The sequence below is a fragment of the Oryza brachyantha genome, chromosome 6 (genome assembly GCF_000231095.2).
Source record: "Oryza brachyantha chromosome 6, ObraRS2, whole genome shotgun sequence".
NCBI lineage: Eukaryota > Viridiplantae > Streptophyta > Magnoliopsida > Poales > Poaceae > Oryza > Oryza brachyantha.
The window spans coordinates 4,631,807-4,656,713 of record NC_023168.2 but is presented as its reverse complement, the minus strand read 5'-3'; the positions used below and the strand labels follow the sequence as shown (position 1 = coordinate 4,656,713).

The window sequence follows — 24,907 nt, the reverse complement described above, 5'->3', positions numbered from 1 at the left end:
GTTGATATAGAGTTTTTTATTATTATAAACCATGTTTCAGCCCTGGTTTCTAAACCGCTTATAACAAAGAAAGTTTTAAACATGTTATCAAAGACTTATCAATTTTCGTAATTACACTCTCATCTTTTTTTCTTCTGCTTTTGTTTATAACCCAAAATTTAAATTTTTAACATTAAATTTAGGGTTTTTTTTCACCGAATTTTATTTTCCAGCTTTGAATTTTAGATCACTAAGAATACGTATGTAAAAATAAAATTTACAAGTTATTTTTCGTCTGCAAATATACCATATATATTTTTCATAAAAAAGCCAGACAATAACCCTAACCCTCAGCAGCTTGGAGAAGTCCATACAGTAAAAAAAAAGAGAGCCAATTCCTAGCATCCCAAGCAACAATAGGGTAAAAACAAAGAAAAAGACCAAAGTGTCACTCATTTAATAGTAAAATAATATTAGCGAGTGAATTAGCAAAGAGTACCAAAGGTACAAAATTTTTCTATTTATGGGTCGAGCATAGATAAGAAGTTATAAATTGATTTATTTAGAGATAAATTTTGAATTTTATAATTTGATTTATTACGGGGAAGAGGGAGTATGTAGTATCCAACCAGTCTTAAACACGAAGTCAAACCAAACACTAGGGTACACGTGGCACTACCCAAGTCACCCATCTCCCGGGCCCACGCGTCATAGGCAGAGGGTCATTTTTCACGCTGCGAAGTTTCCCCCGTCCGCCCCCAGCGATGGACACCGGCGACCAGCAAACCACGGTGACTCCGGCGCTATATAAACACCTCGGCCGGAAGCCATAGCTCCCCAAGAGAGACGCCTCATCCTCCTCCTCCTCCGCCGCCACCACCACACCACCACCAACCCACCCCAGCCGAGCCGAGCCCCACACGCACACAAGCCTTCCCCTCCCTAACCCAGCCCAACCCACTCCACTTCCCCGGTGAGGCTGAGCGATCCACGACGAGGCACACCATCGTCGCCGGCAAGGCGGCAGCAGGTTCGTTCTCTGAACTCTGATCCTCAGTAGAAGCAGCGCAGGTGAGGAAAAAAAAAAGCCTTTCTTGGGGTATTTGATCAAGAAAGTGTTCTTGGGTGGAAGATTCCATTCTCAGCATTCTTTTCGACAACATCTTCTTAGGAAGAACAGAGATCCAGAGAACGTTTTTAATCTCTCTCTCTCTCTCTCTCTCTTGGATTCATTATTGTCCATGTTTCTAGCCTTTGTTTTTGTTTAGATTTCTTTTTCCTTCTTTCTTTTTTGATTTTAGCAAGCTAGGAAGGGTAGTTTTTACAGGCCCCTTCCAGGCTGCAAGAACCACCCCTGTTCTTCGCTTTTTTTGAAGAAACAGGGCTTAATCACTACCAAATCATTTTTCTTTTACTTTTTGTAACTCTAGTTCAGATTCTGCACAAAAAAAAATCATTTTTTTTCAGTTCTTGGTAGCCTTTAGTGTTCTTGCTAATGGCGGCCATAGATTTGTACAAGTACCAGCTGAGCTCCTCGTCTTCGTCTTCCTCGGATCAGGAGCTCATGAAAGCGCTCGAACCTTTTATCAGGAGCGCTTCACCCACCTCCACCTCCACCTCCGCGCCATTCTCCTACACCTCTGCCTCCACCTTCACCTCCACTCCATTCTCCTACTCTCCATTGCCTCAGGAGTCGTACTACCTCCCTGCTTCTTCCTCCTACGCCGCCATTCCACCTCCCACCATCGCCACCACCACCTCCTTCTCGGAGCTCCCTCCCCTGCCTCCCTCCTCCTCGTCGTACACCTCGCCGGCGGCGTACCCGCAGGCGAATACGGCGTCGGGGCTGGCCCAACTGGGCCCGGAGCAGATCCAGCAGATCCAGGTGCAGTTCTTGATGCAGCAGCAGCAGCAGCGGGGGATGTTGGCGTCGGCGGCGGCGTACCTTGGCCCGCGGGCGCAGCCCATGAAGCAGGCCGGGGCGGCGGCGTCCGCCGCCGGCAAGATGTACCGCGGCGTGCGGCAGCGCCACTGGGGCAAGTGGGTGGCGGAGATCCGGCTCCCGAAGAACCGGACGCGGCTGTGGCTGGGCACGTTCGACACCGCCGAGGACGCGGCGCTTGCCTACGATAAGGCGGCCTTCCGCCTCCGCGGCGACGCCGCGCGCCTCAACTTCCCCTCCCTCCGCCGCGGCGGCGCCCACCTCGCCGGCCCGCTCCACTCCTCCATCGACGCCAAGCTCACCGCCATCTGCCAGACCCTCGCCGCCGCGCCGCCCGCGTCCAAGAAAAGCACCGCCGCCGCCGCCCGCCCGGACTCGCCCAAAGGCTCGGCGTCCACGACGACGACAACGTCGGAGGGAGACGAGTCGGCGATCTCCGCCTGCTCGCCGCCTCTCCCACCGCTGCCACCGTCGCAGCCAGCGCCCCCGCCGCCGCCCGAGATGACCAACCTGGACTTCACGGAGGCGCCATGGGACGAGTCCGACGCCTTCCACCTCTACAAGTTCCCGTCATGGGAAATCGACTGGGACTCCATCCTCTCATGAACAAACCAACTTTGATTAATCTTCTGGTTAATTATATTAATTAAATTAATGTAATCGGTAGCTTCCATGGCCTGATGGAATATTAGACATCGGCCATGGCTGCTGCAACTAGGGTTTAAGGAGGTCGTCGTCGTCGTCGTCGTCGTAGTCATTAAGAAAGGTTTAAGCTAAGTGTTCTATTAGCTCATTGTTACTGTATTAATTTTCTGTACTTAGTAGTGATCTCCTGGTTACTTCGCCGGTTGTTTTTTTTCTCCGGCAAGGCCAGTTGAGGGTGTAATGTAATGTAACTGTTGGTTACTACTATTGCAATCCACTCTTCAAATTTTGTAATGTATTTGTTTGTGTCCGCCTAGTGATTATATGTTTGAAAATTTTAATTCTATCAATCAAATCCGTTTACTCCATTGGATGATAATCTAAAGGGATATACGTAAGTTTTAAAAAAATCTCATACATGTCATTTCCCAGTCTTCCGTGCATTACGTGTGTGTTTTCTAGAAGAACAAAAATTCGAACGTTTGATCAATAGCAAGAATGTATTTTTTTTCTCATTAGCTATTTTTTCACACCATGATTCAGATCATGTATAGGAGTAGTTTTGTTTTTTTTTTGTTTTGTTTTTTCTGTATTACATGGTTGTTCATGTTCAATTCTGAATTCTGATGCATGGTAGTGGTGCTTTGAGCTATAAGCTTGATGCATGGAGACTAGCAAATTTCCATGTCTTCAACACTCGGAAAGGTTGCACTTCTATTGTACTTTCTCAAGAACACGTCACTTTGATTATACTTTTGATTTCTGCAGCAAGAAAGGGATAATCAAGTTAATTCTACATTTGAACTCCACCAGACATGAGTTTGAAAAATAGGGGTCTCAAGTTTCCAAACCCAAACAAATTAAATAAGTAGAATACAATCACATGGCACCATGCTATTTGATTGGCCAAATTTAATAATTGTGTGGATAGTTAATTTTGATTAGTGGATTTTACAGCTAGCTTGATAAACAATGGTATATTCCTATTGCTAAAAAAAATACTGATACACAAATTCTGCAATAAAGATTGACACGTTGAAATGCAAGAGGAAGACAAAATTGAAAGGAAAGATAGGGAGATTAAGTATACTTGGTCAAAAGTGGCATTCTTCTCTTGCAATCCAACCATTAAAATAAGCTGGTGTGGGTTTCAGATAAGAGTTGTGCATGAATACTTCATAATCACTCAAGCACCCAGAAACATTCTCATTTTTACAGGTGTTTATATTCCAAGTTGGAAATTTGCATAAGCATATATATCATCCCCATCAGGATTGCTCACTCAGTTCAACTCTTTCTCCTATGAAAGGGACATTGTTATCATCTAGTAGAATGAGAAGGGGAAAATGAGCTTCCACTATGCATGTATTTGAATAATATGAGAGTATACAAGTGGTTAGTGGAAGTGTGAAACACAGGGGAGAAGAGACAAAGAAACAATAAACGCTATATATATTTGTGCATTGCATCTATTCCTGTTTCTCCCTTTATTGCGTAGAGAAGTCTACAATTCTCTGAGCTTTTCATATGGCTTTGATTGGACCAATGGCAAATTGGCAACTGTGCAGTGAAGTCTGCCTGCCTGCCTTTAAGAGCAGGTACAATAGCGGGCTATAAATCAGCTATAATCATATTTTAAATAGATAAGAGAAGAGAGATAAAAAAAAGTGTGCTATTAATTTTATAGCCAGCTGCACACGGGCTCCAAGACAAAATGTGTGTTTGACATGTGGAACCATGTATTGATGTTTTATAGCTAACTATTATATGCATTGGCTATTAAATTAACTATAGATGAATTGGAGTTAGTAGTTGGCTATACTATTGAACTTGCTCTAAACTGCCAAGCTCGCCTGCTACCAGTTTCCTACACGCTCCGTCTCAAAATAAATAAACTTTTCAGTTTTTAGATACAATGTTTGACTTTTCGTTTTATTCAAAAATATTACGATTAATAATTTTATTTTTATTAGATGATAAAACATGAATAATACTTTATGTGTGACTAATGTTTTTAAAATTTTTTGAAAATTTTTCAAATAAGACGGATGGTTAAACGCTCGACAAAAAAATAGTTTTTTATAGAACGGAGGGAGTACTTGATATTCAAGATGAGTTACAGGATTCTTTGCATTTGAGTACAAAATACATAGGTGCTACAGTAATTTGTATTTGGTACATCTCTCAACCGTTAGATCAAAATGGATAACCGAGATTTATCACTACAGTTATTACTACAGTAGCAAAGTAGCAAACAAGCAAACAGTGTTGAAATTACTTTTGCTACAGTATTTTGTGCACTATCTATGGCATTGATTCACTGTATCCCTCACATAAACAATCCTATGCATTACAGCAGAGGATCCGGGGGTTTGGGGTCACGTAGAAATCAAATAGTGGATTCGGATCGTCTCACGTTACAAAGCAACGTTAGAGTCGGCAGGGCACAGTAGCAGTTCCACTACACAGCCTGTAGTAAATCACTGTAACAAAAATACTAATAAAGTTAGGCCTTGTTCATGTTGTAATTTTTTTTTTCAAAAATATCACATCAGATATACGGACACATATTTGAAATATTAAACGTAGTCTAATTACAAAATAAATTACAGCTTTCGTCAAGAAACTGCGAGACGAATTTTTTAGCCTAATTAATCCGTCATTAGCACATGTAGGTAACTGTAGCATTTATGGCTAATCATGTACTACCTCCATCCCGAAATAAGATCATTTTTCAGTTTTCTGATACAATGTTTTGACTCTTCGTCGTATTTGAAAATTTTTTGTGATTGATATTTTTATTCTTACTAGATGATAAAATATGAATAATACTTTATGTGTGACAAATTTTTTAAAGTTTTTTTACAATTTTTCAAATAAGACGAATGGTCAAACGTTGGACACGGGAAAACGAAAAATGAAGTTAGTATGGGACGGGGCTGGTACTAATTATGCTCAAAAGATTCGTCTCCTGATTTTCTCCATAACTATGTAATTAGTTTTAATATTCATGTATATTTAATGCTCCATTTAAGGGCCCAAAAATTTGATGTGATGTTTTTTAGAAAACTTTTTGGGAACTAAACAGGACCTTAGTGTTTTATACCGTAGTAAACTGTTCTAAAAGATGGATCCAGAGTCATTCATCTCAAAATGGATGGCAGAGATTCTTCTAATATCATAACATTGTTCTTCTCTGTCTTTTACCGTGGAAAGGCAGGGGATCCGATTCTGCAAATAGCCAGGACATGAAACTCTATGAGAGATCCCAATACGTTGAAAAAGGAGTTTAACTTCTGCTATTCACCGCTCCAGTCAGTTTGCATTGAGAGAATGTTACCATCAATTAGACGTTCAACAAGATTTTCAAAATCATGAAGAACATTGAAACACATTGCACTTATGTTTTAAAAGGCAAATTCTTACAAATTTACTGAATTCATCGACAAAGCTAACATAATAGTTATTTTTACCAATAGAAGTGGGTGTGGGACCCCATATATTCGAATAAATAAGCCGTAAAGGAACACTTGATTGCTTCAGAAAATTTTGAGTAGGGATGTTGATGACTCTTTCCCTGTTGACAAGCATCACAAACAGAGGATTTAGTAGACTCTTGAACAAAATTTAACTTACTCTGACTGAGAACTTAATGAAGAACAGTGGATGAAGGATGTCCTAGACGGTTTTCCCACTAGTTTAAGGAGACCTTTGTAGCTACTAAAACAAGCATGTTTGGGAAAGACTTCAAAGGATAGGGAAGTAGATCCTTTGTCATTCCATGTTAATGGTAGAGAATGAACAGTGTGATACCATTGGATAAATCTCAGCCGTCCGTTTTGAGATAAACAGTTATGGATCTATATGCTACAGCGATCTGCTACAATACAAAACCGTGAATATATTATTATTTTTAGGGCTACAGTGTTTGCTACAGTACAACACAGTGCACCTGCCACAATATTTTTGCCATTCTCTCTCTTCTCTTTTACTGTGCTAGCCTGCATACCAATGGCAGGTGATCCGAATCCCGAAGCATAGAGCCCACCTTCACATCTACCTATGTGGAGCAGTTTCTTCGCTCCTTAATCCTTGATAGAAAAAGAAAATGAATATAATTCAAGGAAGGCATGATTATCTAGTGCGACATGATAAGTGAAAATTAAACTTTTGCTAGTTGTTGGGACATAAAGGATATTTTTAAGCACTAGATCATGATTTTGGGTATGAATAACAGATTGACTAACCTGATTAATTCTCATACATGTTCCACTTGTCGTGTGCACTTGATCTCCTTCGTTACACTTCTCTCTATTGTTAGTTTGTCAAGATCACCGGTTATATGGTCTGTTGCTCCTCTATCAACACATCAATTTGATGATAAAGGTAGATCGGGGTTAGGGTTCTAAGCTTTAAACTTATCTTAAAGCAATCTAGACAGTTAAAACTGACTAACATTTAAGGAAAAAAAAGTTGATCGATAAATAGAAAGCCTCTATTGATATTGTTACATCATAAGAGAACCATCTTTGTTGTCAGTAAATTTTCTACTATTCTCACAAGGTATAGTACTAATCAAGATGTATTATACATCTCTTAAGTCTGCTGTACTTGCACTTCTAACAGTAGTTAGAGCACTATGAAAATTATTATTTAACATTAATTTATCAAAAATCTGGACGGTCAACTCCTATCCAGCATATCCAGCCAATCAAACATACTCTAAGCTATCTCCAAAATACAAACCAAACTTGATGGTTGGCTTCCAAATCCTTCAGTTTAGTTTGACACTTTTGTTTTAACTTGAGGCTATAGTTAATTAGGCCCATGGATTGGGAACTCGATCGATTTCGAGCTGATCTTCACGAGTATCTCCAGTACGTGACCCAGCAAAGATATCACTAGAATGGGAACCGATGCTTGACACCATTTTTTCACACGGGCGATTCGATCCAATTCGGCAATTAATCCCAGAGGAAAAAATCTTGTTAATTAATTTATGCATCCATGGCGAATTGGCGATAGTACGAGTGGATCGGAATCAGACGATGGTCTCCCGGGGCATACGATCCGTTTCACATCGACAGAATCAGAACAGCGGAAAGAGAGAGAGAGAGAAAGATCAGCGGAAGCAGAAGAGGGTCGCCACCTGGCTGCAATTTTCCCATTCTGCCCTTTTGAAAAACTTATTTTATAAATAGATCCGTGAAAAAACTTGTTGTATAAATAGTCCTTTTTGACCGCGCCAACTTCATTGGCGCTGTCGTTGTATAGGACAGCGTCAATGACATTGGCGCCGTCCTCCTGCCAAACGAACTCAATAAAATTATTTGGATGACGGCATATACAACGACGGCGCCAATGACATTGGTACGGTCAAAAATGTCTATTTGTACAATAAGTTTTTTCACGGGTCTATTTATAAAAAATAAATAAGTTTTTCAAAAGGGCCAAAATATTAAAATTCCAGAGCCACCTGGCCCACCTGCAGCTTTGGGTCGCACAGGACCTCAGGATGCCATGTTTGAGATGTATTCTACCAAATTGCGGTTTTTTATCTGACGACGAGAATTTATGTTCTATAAACTATAAATCTAATTTTAATATTTCGAATTGTTGGTACTTAATTAATTATAAGTGTCTTTTCTCATAAGCCAGTGCTGATAACTAGCCGACTAGCTAAGACAGGGTTCAGCAGAGAGGTTGGACTTAGGCTCTGTTTAGTTCCAAAAACTTTTCCAAAAACATCATATCGAATTTTTGAACATCTAATTAGAGCATTAAATATAGATAAAAATTAAACTAATTACACCGTTATTAAGGAAATCGTGGGACGAATCTTTTGAGCCTAATTAGTGTATGATTAGCCATAAGTGCTACAGTAATCAACATGTGCTAATGACATATTAATTAGACTTAAAAGATTCCTCTCGCAGTTTCCAAGCAGAATCTAAAATTTATTTTATAATTAGACTACGTTTAATGCTTCACATGTGTGACCATACACGTCGATGTGACCACTCTCCCAAAAATGTTTGGGACTAAACGGGGCCTTAGCTTATAATCCACGCGCAAAACGAGAAAGATTATTAGTGCATAATTAATTAGGTATTAAAAACTTAAAATTGAAATATACAAAGCATATTATTTAATAGTTTATAAAGCTTACTCATGGTAAACGAGGGAATAACGACCCTTCAACCTCTCTACCCAACAGTCCAACACTACCTAAATCGAATGGGAAATGTGAAACTGACTTGTGGATGCCAAAGAAATGAGGGAGATAAGGATATTTACTTTGGTCATAGATATTCAACATCTAGATATAAATTCTGTCAAAGTTTTGAAACTAACAGTAACTTTTACAAAAAAAACTTAGATTAAACACATAAAAGGGGACGTGTAGATTAAACTTGAAAAATATACTAGAATATAATACATGAAACTGAAACATTTTTAGACATACTGTGCTGTAAAATTGCTGTCGCAAACGAACCTTGGAAATTGTGGAAAAACAAAAGACAAAAAGACAAAACGTCACAAATTTTTTGCATGGAGTACTTATTTGTGAGTGCTTGACCTGCAATCTGTTTCATGGCCTGCGTGTGGCCCAACAACCAGATTGGGCTTTATTGGGCCTAATTAGGCAGAGAAGTTTGAGGCCCGATATTTCTGGTAATGTGCGATGTGATTGGGTTTAGAGCCTTAAAGTTAGAGCTGGGCTTCATTTAGTGTTGTTTATTGGGCCTTCTTTGGCAAATTTGGGCCTTCTCTGGACCCAAACTGGGAATTGCTGAGCATCAAATGCTGCAAGTTTGTGGTTTCTATTGTTGCTTCATTGCTTGTTACTGGTCCTCTCTCTTTTCGATATATGTAGCTCGACATCACAGCATTTCTCGTATCTAATCATTTTTTCCCCTCTAAGAATGCTCTGGTTTAACTCTTTGTTCTAGCTAGTCTCGTATATAATTAACCATGTTTTTAGACGCAGAACTGTTAATCTTTAGAACAGTGATGCTTGTAGTAGCATGTACTACTGTTGCACACTTGTATGCGTGATGCGAACAACTCCTCCCCTCCACAAATACAAGAGATTATGCACTTTCAGGGGGGGGGGGGGGGGGGGATAGCACCATAAAACTACAGGGTGATGTCAATTGCATGTTTGGCATACTTCATAGAAGCAAAAGATATATAAAAAAAACTCTGTCCGGTCAAAAATATGTGTAGTTTAGGACCAGATTTAGTCAAACATTAAAAATGCTCATAACCAATATTTTGTTAGAATAAATTTGTAAAATCAAATATGTACATGATAGTGTCTTTCGATGAAAATCAGCATATATTATTTGTTTTATATTTAGACTAAGTATTTATGAAATAATTAATGGTTCTAATTTTAAAGGTTTAACCAAATATTATCCTAAACGATAAATATTTTTTATTGAGGTACAGTAGGTTAAGGGATTGAATGGACAGATAAGATAAGATTTGTTGTATTTTTTTCTCAGGATCTTAAAACCCTCATATTTGTGAATAAATAAAAGGGAAAATCGTTTATATTCGTGGAACAGATAGGGTGCTTCTAAGCAAAGACTACATCAGATACCAGGTATTCTAAGTTGTTTTTAAGAAATCAAAAAATAGAGAAAAACGACTGTAGGGAGGTAAAATAGATAAAAATAATAATAATATGTTGATTCAACAAATAATAGTATACAGTACTCTAGATCAATTTGGAAATAAAATTCAAACATTATAATCACTTACTACTCCATCCCAAAAAAAAGATTTCTGGGTTTTCTAGGTCCAGCGTTTGAGTATCCGTCTTATTTAAAAAATTTATTAAAAATTTAAAATAAATTAGTCGCACGTAAATTACTTTATGACGTAGTAATAATAAAAATATTAATTATAAAAAATTTTAAATAAGACGAAGAGTCAAAAACTCAAAAAAACAAAGAAATTTATTTATTTTAGGATGGAGGTTGCAGTGGAGAACGAGAGAGGAACGAGAACACAAACATAGCGCAGCACAGCATGCACACAAAACCGCTCCAACCTAACACGACACGTGGATGGTACATCTGATGGAAACAGCGCGCACGCACGCAAAGTGTCCAGGTTAATTTTGGCACATAAATGTACGCGCAATCGCATGTGTGTTGCTGACATGGTCGCAGAGGATCAGCCTGCTGCTCTGCTTGCAGCTGCAGCTGCACGACACTGGTCGTCGTCGTCCATGGTCGCATGCTCTTTTCATCCAAAAATACTTTACTATTAACTTAAAAACTTTTTATTTTTCAAACGACAATATATTTGTGTAGTTTCTTAAATCTTGGTATATTTACTTCCACGGTAGTAAACTCGAATATACAATAATTATTCAAATTATGAGACAAACTAGAGAAGCTAAAAATAAAATGGTTTTAATAAAGTTAGAAGAATCTCATCGATCTAGGAGTAGCCAGCAGCTGTTTCCTCCTTCCAGATTCCAACCCGATACTTCTCCCGAGGGGAATCTAGGTCAAACGCAAGCCTATAGATTCCCACACAAATGTGGCCCCTCTCGTGGAAAGCCCTCACCAATTGCAATCCGTATTTTGGCTGCCCAATATTCATAAACAGCAACTATACAGCACATATATTTTGAGACACAAGCTGCTTTCCTAATTTTTTTCTCAGTTTTTCCCTCTTTTGAAACTATTAAATAATGTACTTTCTCTTAAAAAAACATATATAGTAGTTCATTTTATTTTTTGAAATAATTTTTTTATTTTATAATAGTTAACTTTATCACTTATACCATTATACTCCCTCCGTCCCTAAATATTTAACACCGTTGATTTTTTTATACACGTTTGACTATTCGCCTTATTTAAAAAAATCACATAATTATTAATTCTTTTTATATCATTTTATTTATTATTAAATATACTTTTATGTATATATATAACTTTACATATTTTTAAAAAGAATAAATTAAATGAATGGTCAAATATGTGTAAAAAAATCGACGGTGTCAAACATTTAGGGACGTAATATCTTCCAGGGATCTCACGCACATACAGAAAGTGAAAGAGCCAACTGTAAATAGAGCTGGATAAGTGGATAGACCGGTGGTGTCGATCATTCATGGCATCCGGTTTTGCAAAAGAGAACGACGACATTGCTGACAATGAGACAGAACCTTCAGTTCGTGCAGCATGATTTAGGCTTACCTCGCCGCCGATCGTGGCCGTCCATTCTCGCGGGATGAGTATATACTCTCTCGGTTGTGTAAGCAAATCAACTTTTGGCTACGAATCTGAACATAATATGTCTAAATTCATAATTATAAAAATTAATTTATTTTTGAACGGGATGCGGTATATATGCCGCAAGTGTAGGCAGTGGCGGAGCCACCAAGCTATGGCGGCCGCCATAGCTCGCCGCCGGCAGAACCCCACCCCCCTCGCCATACTCAGTATTGTACGTCGCGCAAAAGATGATTTATAAGTACTGTGATTTATATGGCGTACCATTCACATGATAATTTATAAGTTAATTCATTATAGCTTTATTTTATTTTACATGTGTGGTTCTTATACACAAATTAGAACTTAGGCCGTGTTCGGGGTAAGGGGATAAGTTAACTTATCTGACGCGAAAAACGTAGTAATAAATTAGTACTCTCCGTCCCAAAAAAAAAAGATTTCTGAGTTTTGTGTATAGAGCGTTTGATCATCCGTCTTATTTGAAAAATTTATTAAAAAATTGAAAAAAAATTAGTCACATGTAAAGTACTGTTCATGTTTTATCACGTAATAATAACAAAAATATTAATCATAATTTTTCAAATAAGACGTTCACTCAAAAATTCTATCTAAAAACTCATAAATTCGTTTATTTTGGGATGGAGGTTATACATGATTAATTAATTATTAATTGTTAAAAAATATAAAATAAATTAACATGATTTTTTCAAACAACTTTCATATAGAAATTTTTTTTGCAAAAAATACACCGTCTAACAGTTCGGAACGCGTGCGCGTGAAAAACGAGGGACATAAGTTAACTTATAGGGAGACCGAATGCGGCTTTAGTAGTATTAAGTTCGCCATAGCTAGATTTTCGTCCTGGCTCCGCCACTGAGTGTAGGGCATATTAAAGCATGTACGTACAATAGCAGGCTATAAGCCAGCTATAAATGTATTTTAAATATGTAAGAGAGGAGAAAAAAGTAGTGAGTCTAGTCAGCTGCAGCACGGACTCCTAGACACAATCTATGTATGACATGTAGGACATAGTAGTATATTCTTTATAGCTAGCTATTATATGTATTGACTATTAAATCAACTATATATGAATTGCAGCTAGTAGTTGACTATACTATTGAACTTGCTGTTACGTACTATGACTTGTGTGCAGATGCAATGCATGGGAATTGAAGAGAGCCTACGATCGAGCAGTAGTAGTAGGGGCAATGATCTTATCGTCTCGATTGGGTGGCATCAATAATCGACGCCCATGTGGATGTATGGATCGATCTATAGTGCGAGTAGTCACTGGGTGGAAGAAAGAGGGCTTGTCGATCAGTGTAGTACCGGCCGGTCACCTCCACGTCGTCGACAACTACTCTAGCTAAGTATTTTTAGCCCAAGTGCTCTCTAGAATGAATTTTGATCCATTCTATGGATACGAAGAATATGGACATGATTCGTATTTGTAGAATGGATAAAATCTTATCCTATATGGTAACATTTTGGAATGGATGTATTTATTTCGGTCAAAAATATTTATATGTCTCATTGAAATTACTGTCATGTAAATTTTTTATAACATAAAATTACTTAGAAGTTCAATCATATTATATCACAAACGATAAATAATTTGAGTGGGAATAGCACTTCTAGTAGCAGCTGTAGGCTAGTAGCATGGTTATTGCTTTCTATTCAAATTGCATATACTTACTCCGTCTCAAAATAAGTTTATTTTTCAGTTTAATATAATATTGATATTTCGTCTTACTTAATTTTTTACTATTAATATTTTTATTTCTATTGGATAATAAAATATAAATAATATTTTGTACTGACTATTTTTTTAGTTTTGTAATAATTTTTTAAATATACAGATGGTGCAAAAGGTAAAGTTTTTTTCTTTTTACAAATGTAGCAGTATATTCGCATCTGGTTTGATCGCCCACATGATTGACACTGTGCGCGCGTGAGACAGAGTGCAGCACAGTGCGGTAAGCCAGTAATGGCGGTGGTTGCCGGCCGGAGTACCAGAGCTCAGTGCCGGTACGGCATGCGAGGCGCACGCGCCCGCGGACGAAGGGGGGGCGTGGGGCCGTCGTCCCGCAGCCAGCCGGTGCTCCCGGCCCCCCACGGCTTCGCAGCGTGCTGCTTGTTTCACGCTAGCTATGGCTGCCGCTGCTCGCCGACGCGTCATGTCAAAGTACGGCATGGTAGCTAGCGACATCTCTAAGCTCCTCTCCGATCGCCATCAATGGCCGGCCGGCCACCGGCCAGCCGGTCGGCGCTCTGCCGCGCGCTGCCGCTGCCGCTGCTGCATGTAGCTTGATGTGAAAAGACATGCATGCATGCGCAGCCAGCCGTCCGGCCGGCCATCCGACCGGCCGGCGAGTGGACGGTGACAGCGTGAGCGAGGCATCCATGCATCGGGCATTATCAGCTAGCCGGCACATCACCGTCCGGCCGGCCGGCCGGGTTCGCGCATACAACTACTATTCATGATCCATGGAGTACGGACGCATCGACGACGAAAGCGGCAGCTAGCAAGCTGCATGCGGCTGAGACAAGCTGCCCTATCGGTGCAGGGCTATACACCTATCCCCCTGTCCCCATGTGATACAGCTGGCAGTGTTGATTGTTCGGGTGTTTATGAAAATAAAAGAGATAAACGTTATATTCGTAAACTAAAACTAATTTATGAATAGAACTTTTATATACGTATTTTTAACGATCTAATAAACTTCGATGAAAAAATTTTAACATTAAGATTGAAAATCATAAGCATAAGTGAAAAAAATAGGTGCACCGGTGGTTTACCTTATTGACAGAGATATTAGATAAGAGTACTTGAGAGGCATGGTACGCCAATGTTGTTCAGCTTGACCACACACGTGCGTCCGTGTGTACGTAGCTAAGTACGTCTTATACCCGTGCATTATGGTCCAATTTTTGGATCTAATTTTTTTGCATATATTTATAATTATAAGTTAAAATTTAAATGCTAAAACTAAAATTTGCAGTTATGGTTTCTTACTCATTACTTTTTTCCATTTGCTTTAAAATTGCTAACCACACACATATATATATATAAAGGTTTTCTTATAAAATATCTTTAATCATTGATAAGACATTTCATCTATGTTTAATTTCAGTAAGACAATGAGGTTGTTGATTAATTGAGTTCTTTTCTGATTTTTTTTTAAATGTGGACTGTCGTAAAAAAACTTATTTTGTAGATAAACTAGACAATGGTACTAAGTTTCAACGAATCAATGGCGTGAATCCTGGTCTTGACCCTACTATCACCATGGCACGTGGACTAAGGCCGTCTCCTTCTACTAGGATGGATTAGTTATCCGGTGCGAAAAACATAGTAATATATTAGTACATGATTAATTAATTATTAAAAATATAAAATAGATTAATATTGTTTTTTTAAACACCGTTACTTAAAAAAAATACACCGTTTAGTAGTTCAAGAAGCGTACGTGTAAAAAACGAGGAGGTTAAGTTAACTTACTGGGTCTGCCGAACGTGGCCTAACTGGTGGTCTAACATGGAAAATGATAGGTGCTATTGTCTAAATCTATTTCGCACAATGCAGGAAAACATTTACATTTTGAAACAGAGGGAGGAGTTGGCAACCTTCCTAACTCTTTATTCGCATCTAACGAATCCACTGCAGAAGGGGGAAAGTGGTCCGGGTCATTGGGCCAAGCACGATAGTCTCCTATATATGTTGGCGCCAAACAATTGTAGTACTATGGTAGAATTTAACTCAAATACATTTAGGGCTTTTTCGAATCACAGAAATTTTATATGATTTTTAGAGAAAACAGTTTAATTTTCCCTATTTTTCCTTAAAAAATCTTGACGACCCACCACGCCGACCCATCGGCTTGGCCATGGTGGGGTAGGTTCCATGGATCTGCCACTGGATGCTCAATGCTGACATGTCAAATCTCAATGCCACGAGACTTTAGCATTGACGTCCCAATTCATTTTTAAATTATAAGTTTTCATCATGGTCTATTATTAATTTTTAAGATGAATTATTTACTCGAAAATTCGTCCCAATATATATATATAGTTCCTACCTTCTCCTACGTGCTCCCACTACAAGTTGACCTAAGCTACTTTGGGTCTAAGCTAGGGTGCATGAGAGAGAAGAAACTTGTGTTGCTTCCACAAATTATGAACTTGAAACGATGTGGTCATTCGTAGATGTGTGCACACTTTCCATATGCGAAGAATCAGCAGCATGCATGCATCAGGTTAATGGACATGCATGATGCGTACCAGCTTTCGTATCATCAGGGACAGAGCTACACTGCTTGCATACCCTGATACCCAGTATATATCGATATATACGTGTATTTAAAACACTCAACTGAATATAAATATGTGTTAGTACATATATATTAAATTATATTGTCATTTATATTATTATTACTAACTTACTAAAATGGATTTACCGAATTGTATGCAACAATTTTTAGAGAAGCTTACCGTTAGCTAAAATCCTAATCCGCCACTCCCTATCACCACCCGAGCATCTTAAGCAGAGCCATCCGGAGAAGCAATATATTTCAATTATGGAAAGAATATACAAATGTGAGCTCGCCTACCAAGCTTTGTATTATTGTATATCGATCGATCAACCAGCACCGAGTTAAAACTAAAGACATGTCTAGGTTGAGGACCGGTCGAAGCAGAGACCATAACTCTCGAAACTCTCAACATATCTCGCCCGTATCTACGTACGTGGAAAGTATGGTATATGTATGCGTAAGGATTAGTGGATATACGTATGGGCATTTGTCTTCGTTGTGTTTTTAATTTCCTTCTGTTTTCTTATTTTTTTTTCTCTTCACTAATAAATTCTAAACTGACTAATAAATGCTTCATCTACCACATGCTACCTCCATTTCAGAATTTAATTATGGAGGTTGATTGTTCGGTCTTTTATAGAAAAAAAATCTAATAACATATTTGTAAATAAAAAATAATTTATGAATAAAGCTTTTATATATATTTTCTTGGCGATCTAAAAGCTAAAGCTGAAAAAAAAACTATGATAAGAAAACTCAACACATATCTGCTCCAAATTTAAGGTTAAAAATTTAAATTTTTGTTAATAAGCATAAGCAAATGTGATTTTATATAGTACGTATTTTATTTCATTTGAACAATATTTAATCAAAGATTATTCTATTAACATATCACTTATATAACACAAAACTATAATAATAAGAAAATATTTTGCAGTACGAATCTAATAGTATCAATTTTGTATCTAAAAACTATATCGTAGTAATAGAATGATCTTTTATCAGACACTTGTCCTAACGAAACAAAATAAAACTAATAGAGAGAGCAAATTAATATAAATGAATGCCAAAAAAACTATTTAAGCTAATCTCTTTATCTTTGTTCACACATCTATAATGGCTTACATATGCAGTTAGAGGATATAAAAAAGAATAATTAATAAATTATGAAAAAGCGTTGGGATGAATAATTGTATTAGTCATCACTCCGTAAACATGTATCGGTCGAAAGTGCCCCATGTGCAAGTGAACCTAAGCATTTCCACACGAGGCGGGGCTGTTGAGCCCGACCCCCCTTAACAAGTAGAAGGGGGTGTCAGATTGGCTTACTGCACAACGCCTATTACCACATGCCCCAAACTAGTCAGGCCATGCACAAGCAATGACCATGTTCCTGGTGGTAGATTGACAATATAATAGGACCTTGTCATCCATGTCAGGGCATTTAATGAGCGTACATTCCTGTCATCGAAAGAGGATTTGGCGCATGCATAACACCATAGTTGGATCCTTGTCTGCCCAAGTTAGGGCACTTAATGGGAGTGCGATCTTATCACCGAAATAGGATTCGACGCACAAATGCCCCTATCGTTATTACCTATTGATATTAGGGTGATGTTCATCATCTGGTGAGTGTAGCGAGATGAAGCCGTTCGGCTTTGGGATTGCGTTTGCTACTACAGACTAGGATGGCGAAGGAATGTCAAAGGATGGTTTGGCACTACATTAAATGGCTTACATGGAGCTGCATGAAGCATTTATGATGTGATTGTAACCATTCCTTCAATAGGCATTTATTATTTCTCAGTACTAGTTATTCTTCTCTAGGCACTGCAGTGATCCCTTGCGATGTTAAAAGGAGGATCTAACTTAGGAGGAAGTCAGAGGCATCACTTTCTTATATCATCATCTCCATCACAGGAGTAGGATGTTACATCTTTGTGTGGCTCAACCTGTATACTCACCTTACTCGACTCTTGCACATGTCCACCCTTCTTCTCTAGAATTTCTCTAAGTCATCTCTCGATCTCATGCCCTAGGCCAAAGTCTCAAAGGACGGTGGGGTATCTTACAATCCCTCGCTCGATGAGCTATTGACCAACAACATGTAATGTCAAATGAAACCCACATATGAAGAAAATATAAAACCAACTGTATATATATACATCTATGGGCTTGTTCTCGACTGTTGCACATGTCCACCCTTCTTCTCTAGAATTTCTCTGAGTCATCTCTCGATCTCATGCCCTAGGCCAAAGTCTCAAAGGACGGTGGGGTATCTCACAATCCCTCGCTCGATGAGCTATTGACCAACAACATGTAATGTCAAATGAAATCCACATATGAAGAAAATATAAAACCAACTGTATATATATACATCTATGGGCTTGTTCTCGACTCTTGCACATGTCCACCCTTCTTCTCTAGAATTTCTCTGAGTCATCTCTCGATCTCATGCCCTAGGCCAAAGTCTCAAAGGACGGTGGGGTATCTCACAATCCCTCGCTCGATGAGCTATTGACCAACAACATGTAATGTCAAATGAAATCCACATATGAAGAAAATATAAAACCAACTGTATATATACATCTATGAGCTTGTTGGTATTGAGTCAAAATCTGAATAGTATATGCTTTGTGCTAGGTCTTAGCTTACTAGGAATGGCATGGTGGAGTAATTGATAAAGCTTAATTTATACTCACTCCATTCGAAATATAAGGCACAGCCACCTTATATACAGACCAAGAAACATTTAATCATACATTTATTTAGTACAAACCAGTCAATGCATGCTATCTATTTTTCTTTAGTTTATTGCTTTACCAATGCATCTAGCAATGTAATTAATGTGCGCTTTATATTTTGGAACATAGGAGTAAAGTGGTTGCCCTTATATTTTGGAACGGAAGGAGTACTAAAACATACTATATACAGGTAATACTATTCAGGGCAACCTAATGACTTGAGTTGTGGGCCCAACTACAATGGTGTGGAAAAGACAATGCGGTTATTCATCTTGCGTGCTAAAATTTGGAGACAACGGTCATAGAAATATTCACCAATTTTGGGAGGCTATTTAGCAACAGGAACAAATCATGAATAAGTTGTCTCTCTAGATGCTGTCTTATCTTCATAATTAATGTGTTTGTCTGCCCGGCTGCTTTTACTTTATTCAAAAGCTTTGTAATTAGTGGTTATAATTTCTATTGAAGCAAATATTATATCCATTACGTAAAAAAATGCATGCACAGCCTTGTCCGCGCTCTTGCACTATATATATAGGTAGCTAGCCACCCCTTTTCCCTCGGGAAACTCATGTAAACCCTTATGGAGATATTCCCTCGTTCTCCTCTTTATTATTTACATAGTTATAAAAAAATTAACAAATTAATTTGTGGTATATCACTACACAACTCAAGATCAAATTTGTATTTTACAAATTGTAAAAGAAACAAACAAATATGACTCCAAATTTGGACATGCGTGTTTGAGAAGTAATATATTACATATTAATTTTTCTTATCATGTTTTATAACTATTTATAGGACTGGTCCCAACTTGAGGTACAGGAAAGGAAAGGAGAGAACTCGTTGCATACTTTCGTATCAGTTTTAGTTTTAGGAAAATAAAGATTTGAGGCAATATTCGCATTGCGCACAGAATTCGTTGAGACCTTGACACTCTTTGCGTGCGCCGGGTGCAAATTGATACAAATGGCAGGAACAAGACTCGTATTTATTGGGTGGCCTCTCTTGGCTACCGCATATAGGAAGTTGGGAACCTGAGGTAGGAGCATGTGTACATGAGCTAGGTGTTGGGCCCTTGACTCTTGGGGGGCCTAGGGTCGTCGCCCTGATAACTTTGTCCTATGACCAACGCCGACTATTTAGATGAAATATAAAAACGAACGAACATTCTCTCACGGATTTAGAATCCATTCCGCTTTCTCTCAATAGGCACGTAACACACATCACATGGCTGTGGTCGTTGTTACTTTCAAGCTGTACTTACTTACTCGTACGTACGTACAAGACCAATTATGTGCATGCATGGTGCTCGTGCTACAGTAGTCGTCGAATTAACCCACGCAGCAGCTAGTGCGTCCAGTGTCCACTTCCGGTTGTCCCAGCCACAGGGATACAGACATACAGTACGTGTAGTAGCACCAAAGCAGCAGTAGCATAGACAGCAGCTGCTTGCTGCTGCTGATGAGCAGTGACCGGAAAGCAAAGCATGCATGCCCTGCACGCACCGTCCGTGGATTGGCCGGCCGGCGAGAGCTCGATCTGATCGATGAGTCGCGAGCAGGTCATCAGGTTCGTACGTGTTCGTCCGTCTGCGCGCGCGGTCGGCGGCGAGCTAGCCTCATTTTTCCCGTCGATCTCATCCTTTACTTTCACGTAGCGTTTATATTTTTAAGTCAACATTTATTTTTTAATATTAAATTTTAAGGTTTTTTATCGTTGTTTATTTTATCGTCTTGGTTTTTACATCGCTAAGACACGTATATATATTTTTTTAATTTGCAAATATGTCATTAGGCGTTTGCCCTCAGCCAAAAGATCACCCTTCGTTGTTTTTAAGAAAAGTCAAATAATATATTTATAAATAAAAAATAATTTATGGATATAATTTTTATATATGTGTTATTAGTGATTTAAAGTAATAATAAAAAATAAACTACGATAAAAACTTTAAAATAAATCAACTTTAAATTTAATATTAAAACTTTAAATTTTATCTTCTAAACGTATGATATCGAAAACGAGAAGACTGAGGGTGGACAAGTGTAGCCGGCGTTACGTACGTGCGTCGTAAGTGCATGTCATGCGTGCACGTGCAGGTGAAATTAAGCTGTGTCTGTGTGTATATAGTACTGTACAACATGCATGGCGGCTGACACGCTGACCGTCTTCGATCTCTGACCTGACTCCAAATACTATACCACACCTGGTGTTCCATCCCATGGGCATGCACTTGGGGCAGTATGGCTGTAATGAACAAAAAAAATAAATGATGATCAGTTGATCACACCCCAACTTTTCATGCAGGCATGCAGCTACTGCCAGGTAGGCGTGCGTATGTACATGTGTATATATAAATTTATGATCTAATGCTTAATTATGTCGTATATGATGTCCTACTAACTAATGAAGTTGTCAGAACTTAACATGCAAATAAGCAATGCCAAAATATAAAAACTTATACAATTTAAATTTTATTCCATAATATAAAATTTTCTAGCACTACTAATATATTATTTATCACACATCAATTAAACATTTTTATCCAATTTTCTTCTCATATTACCCCCACTTGCCCTTTCCGACTCATTCATTCTTTATTTAGTGAGAGATAGTAAATTATTTTTTTTAAAACTTAATCTTTATTTTCTCCGTTTTATACTATAAGTTACTATATGTTTGTCTAAAGTTAAATAATTTTTATGATCAAGTTTATAAAAGAATATACTAACATGATACACAACAACATATCATACAGTTTTTCATTAAATCCATCATTTAATATATTTATATAGCATATTTATTTCGTGTTATAAATGTTACGGTATTTGCTTATAAACTTGATCAACCTTAAACATAAAGCTTAGCTCAAAACAAACTTAAAGTAGATTATAATACGTTCGAGAAAAAAAAAGTGGATTATGATATAAAACACGGCAAGTAGTTTATACGACAGAACTGTCAGATACGATCGACGCTACACTACACTTGCATTGCATGCTTTTCCTGATTCCTCCCCGTCATCACGAGAAAAAATTGGAATATGCTCTAGCATATGTACTTGTGTTTGTCGTGCAGTCACGAGTTCTAGCTCGATCCAGTGCAGACTGTCACTGTGGACTGCTGTTGATGCTGCTCCTGGTGGTACAGCAGTCAGAGATTCTTGTGGCCTTCAGACAAAATCTGCAGCACGAAACAAGAGGATTACCAGTGGTTAACACCAAATGGGAAATGTGCAGGTGATCAGAGGGTCAGATATTTTTTTCAAAAAGAAAAAGGACGCAGAGAGAGCTATAGATGGTTAATTAATTAACTTGGGTTAGAAGTTTAATGTACCAAAAAGATCTATTTTTCAAAAATGAATTTGGTATGTTTTTTTTGAAAATTGGAGAATAAATCCGTGAATAGTTTTTTTTTCATGAATGAATGCACAAAACATCACTCGTATTGTTTGCCCTACGACTGATTATAAGCTATAATGGAGTATCAATGACAAAAAAATAATTTATGGGTAATATTTCATATAAGTACGTGTGTTCTTGACCATTTAAGAGTCAAAACAATACAATGAGAAAACGTTATAAATTAGTTCCATAATTAAATTCTAAAATTCAAATTTTGGCAACGGAATATGGTGCAAGCTTTCATCCGAAAAATCACTTGTCATAGTTTTTAAAAATTAAATACCTCATCTTGCTTCAACATGGTTTTATTGAATTATCGTTCAATTTTGGAGCTTGTTAATTTCTGTTCAAAGTAATAGTAATTTGACAAACATCCATCCGAGAATGCCGAGCCTGGTTTACAATGATCCGTTGCATGTTTCGAAGCTGCCCCTGTTTTGGTGTAGATGATTGGGATTTTATATTCTATATATGCGTGAGCTGCAGCTGTATGCATGGTACTTATAGCTAGCTAATTACTACACAACAAACCAGATAGACAAAAAGTAAGAGATTTTCAGAAGAGGGCATTGTTGGAATCAATTTCCTAGGTGTGAGACAGATCAAAAGTACTGAACCTGTGCTCTTAATTTACAGTGGACATGCATTATTGTGACCACCCTAGGCTACAAAATATGACTACTTGGCATTAGGTAGTTCTAGACTTGTAGTATATATAATGAGCAAATGGAACTACATAACTATGTGCCTTCTATTACGTACAGAACATAACATTGGTTTAACACCCAATATGATCAGTTTTATACATCTACACCTGAACAACAACAACACAAATCGATGCAATAATCTATGAAGCTACGCTGCGTTCCTTAGGTAAATAAATGTGAAAGATAGAAAGATTATCTGATTTGTAGCTATTTTAAGGTATAGATAATAAAATTAACTACTATAAAGTTTAAAACATACTTTAGAAATATGAGACAATCAACTTTTATATAGAAATCTTTTGCGAAAAATACATCTTTTAGCCGTTCGGAAATCGTGCGTGTAAAAATCGAGAAATAATCTGCACCGTTAGTGTAAACAAACGCAACCCTAGTTTTATTTTACTAGCTTATTTCGAGATTATTCATTGGATTTTACGCGCATGTTTCCAAATTACTAAAAATGATGCATTTTTACCTAATTATACACAGAAGTTCATCGTATCACATTTCTAAAGCAAATTTTTAACTTTATAATAGTAAATTTCATTATTTAGATTGTTAAATAGTTATAAAAAATAGATAAACTCTCATTTGAAAAGAATACAACCTAAGAACCCAACATTGTTTAGATATAATGGAATAAACAAAGAACGCAACATACATAACAACGAGGCATTGAAGTATATATGTCTAGTTGCGATAGAATAGATTAAGGTCGCAGAACAGGCTATTTCCAATGAAGAAATATACTACTCCGTTGTTAAATAGATGCCGTCCTAAAATACGTGCAGTCAGATTCCTCAAAATATTATTTTATACAATAATACCAGAAATTTATTAAAAATAGCATGGGTAGATTTGTCACGAAAAGGTACTTACATAACGTAGTTGTTTTTCTAGTTTTCTATAACACATAGTTAAAAAAAAGTACAGATGAAACATATGGATTAGAGATTGTGTTAATGTCCAAAAATTACGTAAGTATAAAATAACTGATGTACTAGTATTGTTTAAGACAATTAATCCTTTGCAGTACATCCCTGGACAGTTTAAACAGAGACAATATATATATAGAGTGGGGCGAAACTAATTAAATACATTAATTAATGAAAGGATGCCTCCTCCAGGATTAATTCAGGCAAAATATTCCCTCTCTGCACATGACCAACGTCCCTTGCATCCATGGAGAACTCTGATATATCATGCCTACTATACCACAGTACGCACGCACGCGCACGTGAATGCTTTCAACGTCAAATACCATGGGGCCATTTTTCTTATTTAAAAGTAAAGACAAAACAACATATTTATAAATAAAAAATAATTTACAGATAAATTTTTTATATACGTATAGAACAAAACTAGAAAATAAATTATAATAAATAATCTTAGAATTTACGATTAAAAATTTAAAATTTTGCTTATAAGCAAAAGGCGAAAGATGGAGTGAATATGTGTCGGTGTGGTTACGTGCGTGGTGTTAACGAGTGTGATTTGTGACTTAACTACGTAATTTCAATTGCATGTACCCTTTAAAAAAAACTCCAAAACCCTACCTACCTACCTACATACATACATGCATACACGGAGGTATGTATATATAGTGAGTTTATACTCGCACTACAACTATATATAAAAAATTATCAACTAATACACGATTGTTTTTGTCAGAATGGTCTTAATCTCATCGATCACGTACAGTCAGCAACTAGGTAGCCTCCAAATTAATGACGGCTGTCAGGGCAGATATATCCCAGCTTTGCCCCAATTAATGTCAAATCATTTGTTAACCGTGCCAAGTCAGTAACCAGTAGTAGTAAGTTACTACGCAATCTTATCTTATTTTATACGTTTACCAGCAACTGGCAGCATAGCATAGATCAAAACGGCGGATGGGAGAAACGTCCTGGCTAGCT

General features: G+C 37.6%; 1 protein-coding gene across 1 annotated transcript; it reads left to right on the top strand.

Annotated features, from left to right (window-relative positions):
• Positions 1-832: 832 nt before the first annotated feature.
• LOC102701458 (ethylene-responsive transcription factor RAP2-13-like) lies at positions 833-2,908 on the top strand. The gene has a single exon (XM_040525489.1). The coding sequence runs from the start codon at positions 1,475-1,477 to the stop codon at positions 2,525-2,527; it is 1,053 nt and encodes a 350-aa protein (XP_040381423.1). The 5' UTR covers positions 833-1,474; the 3' UTR covers positions 2,528-2,908.
• The last annotated feature ends 21,999 nt before the right edge of the window (positions 2,909-24,907 follow it).

What these genes read in the sequence shown, in the direction of transcription:
- LOC102701458 (XM_040525489.1), top strand. Translation starts at nt 1,475, where the DNA reads ATGGCGGCCATAGATTTGTACAAGTACCAGCTGAGCTCCTCGTCTTCG.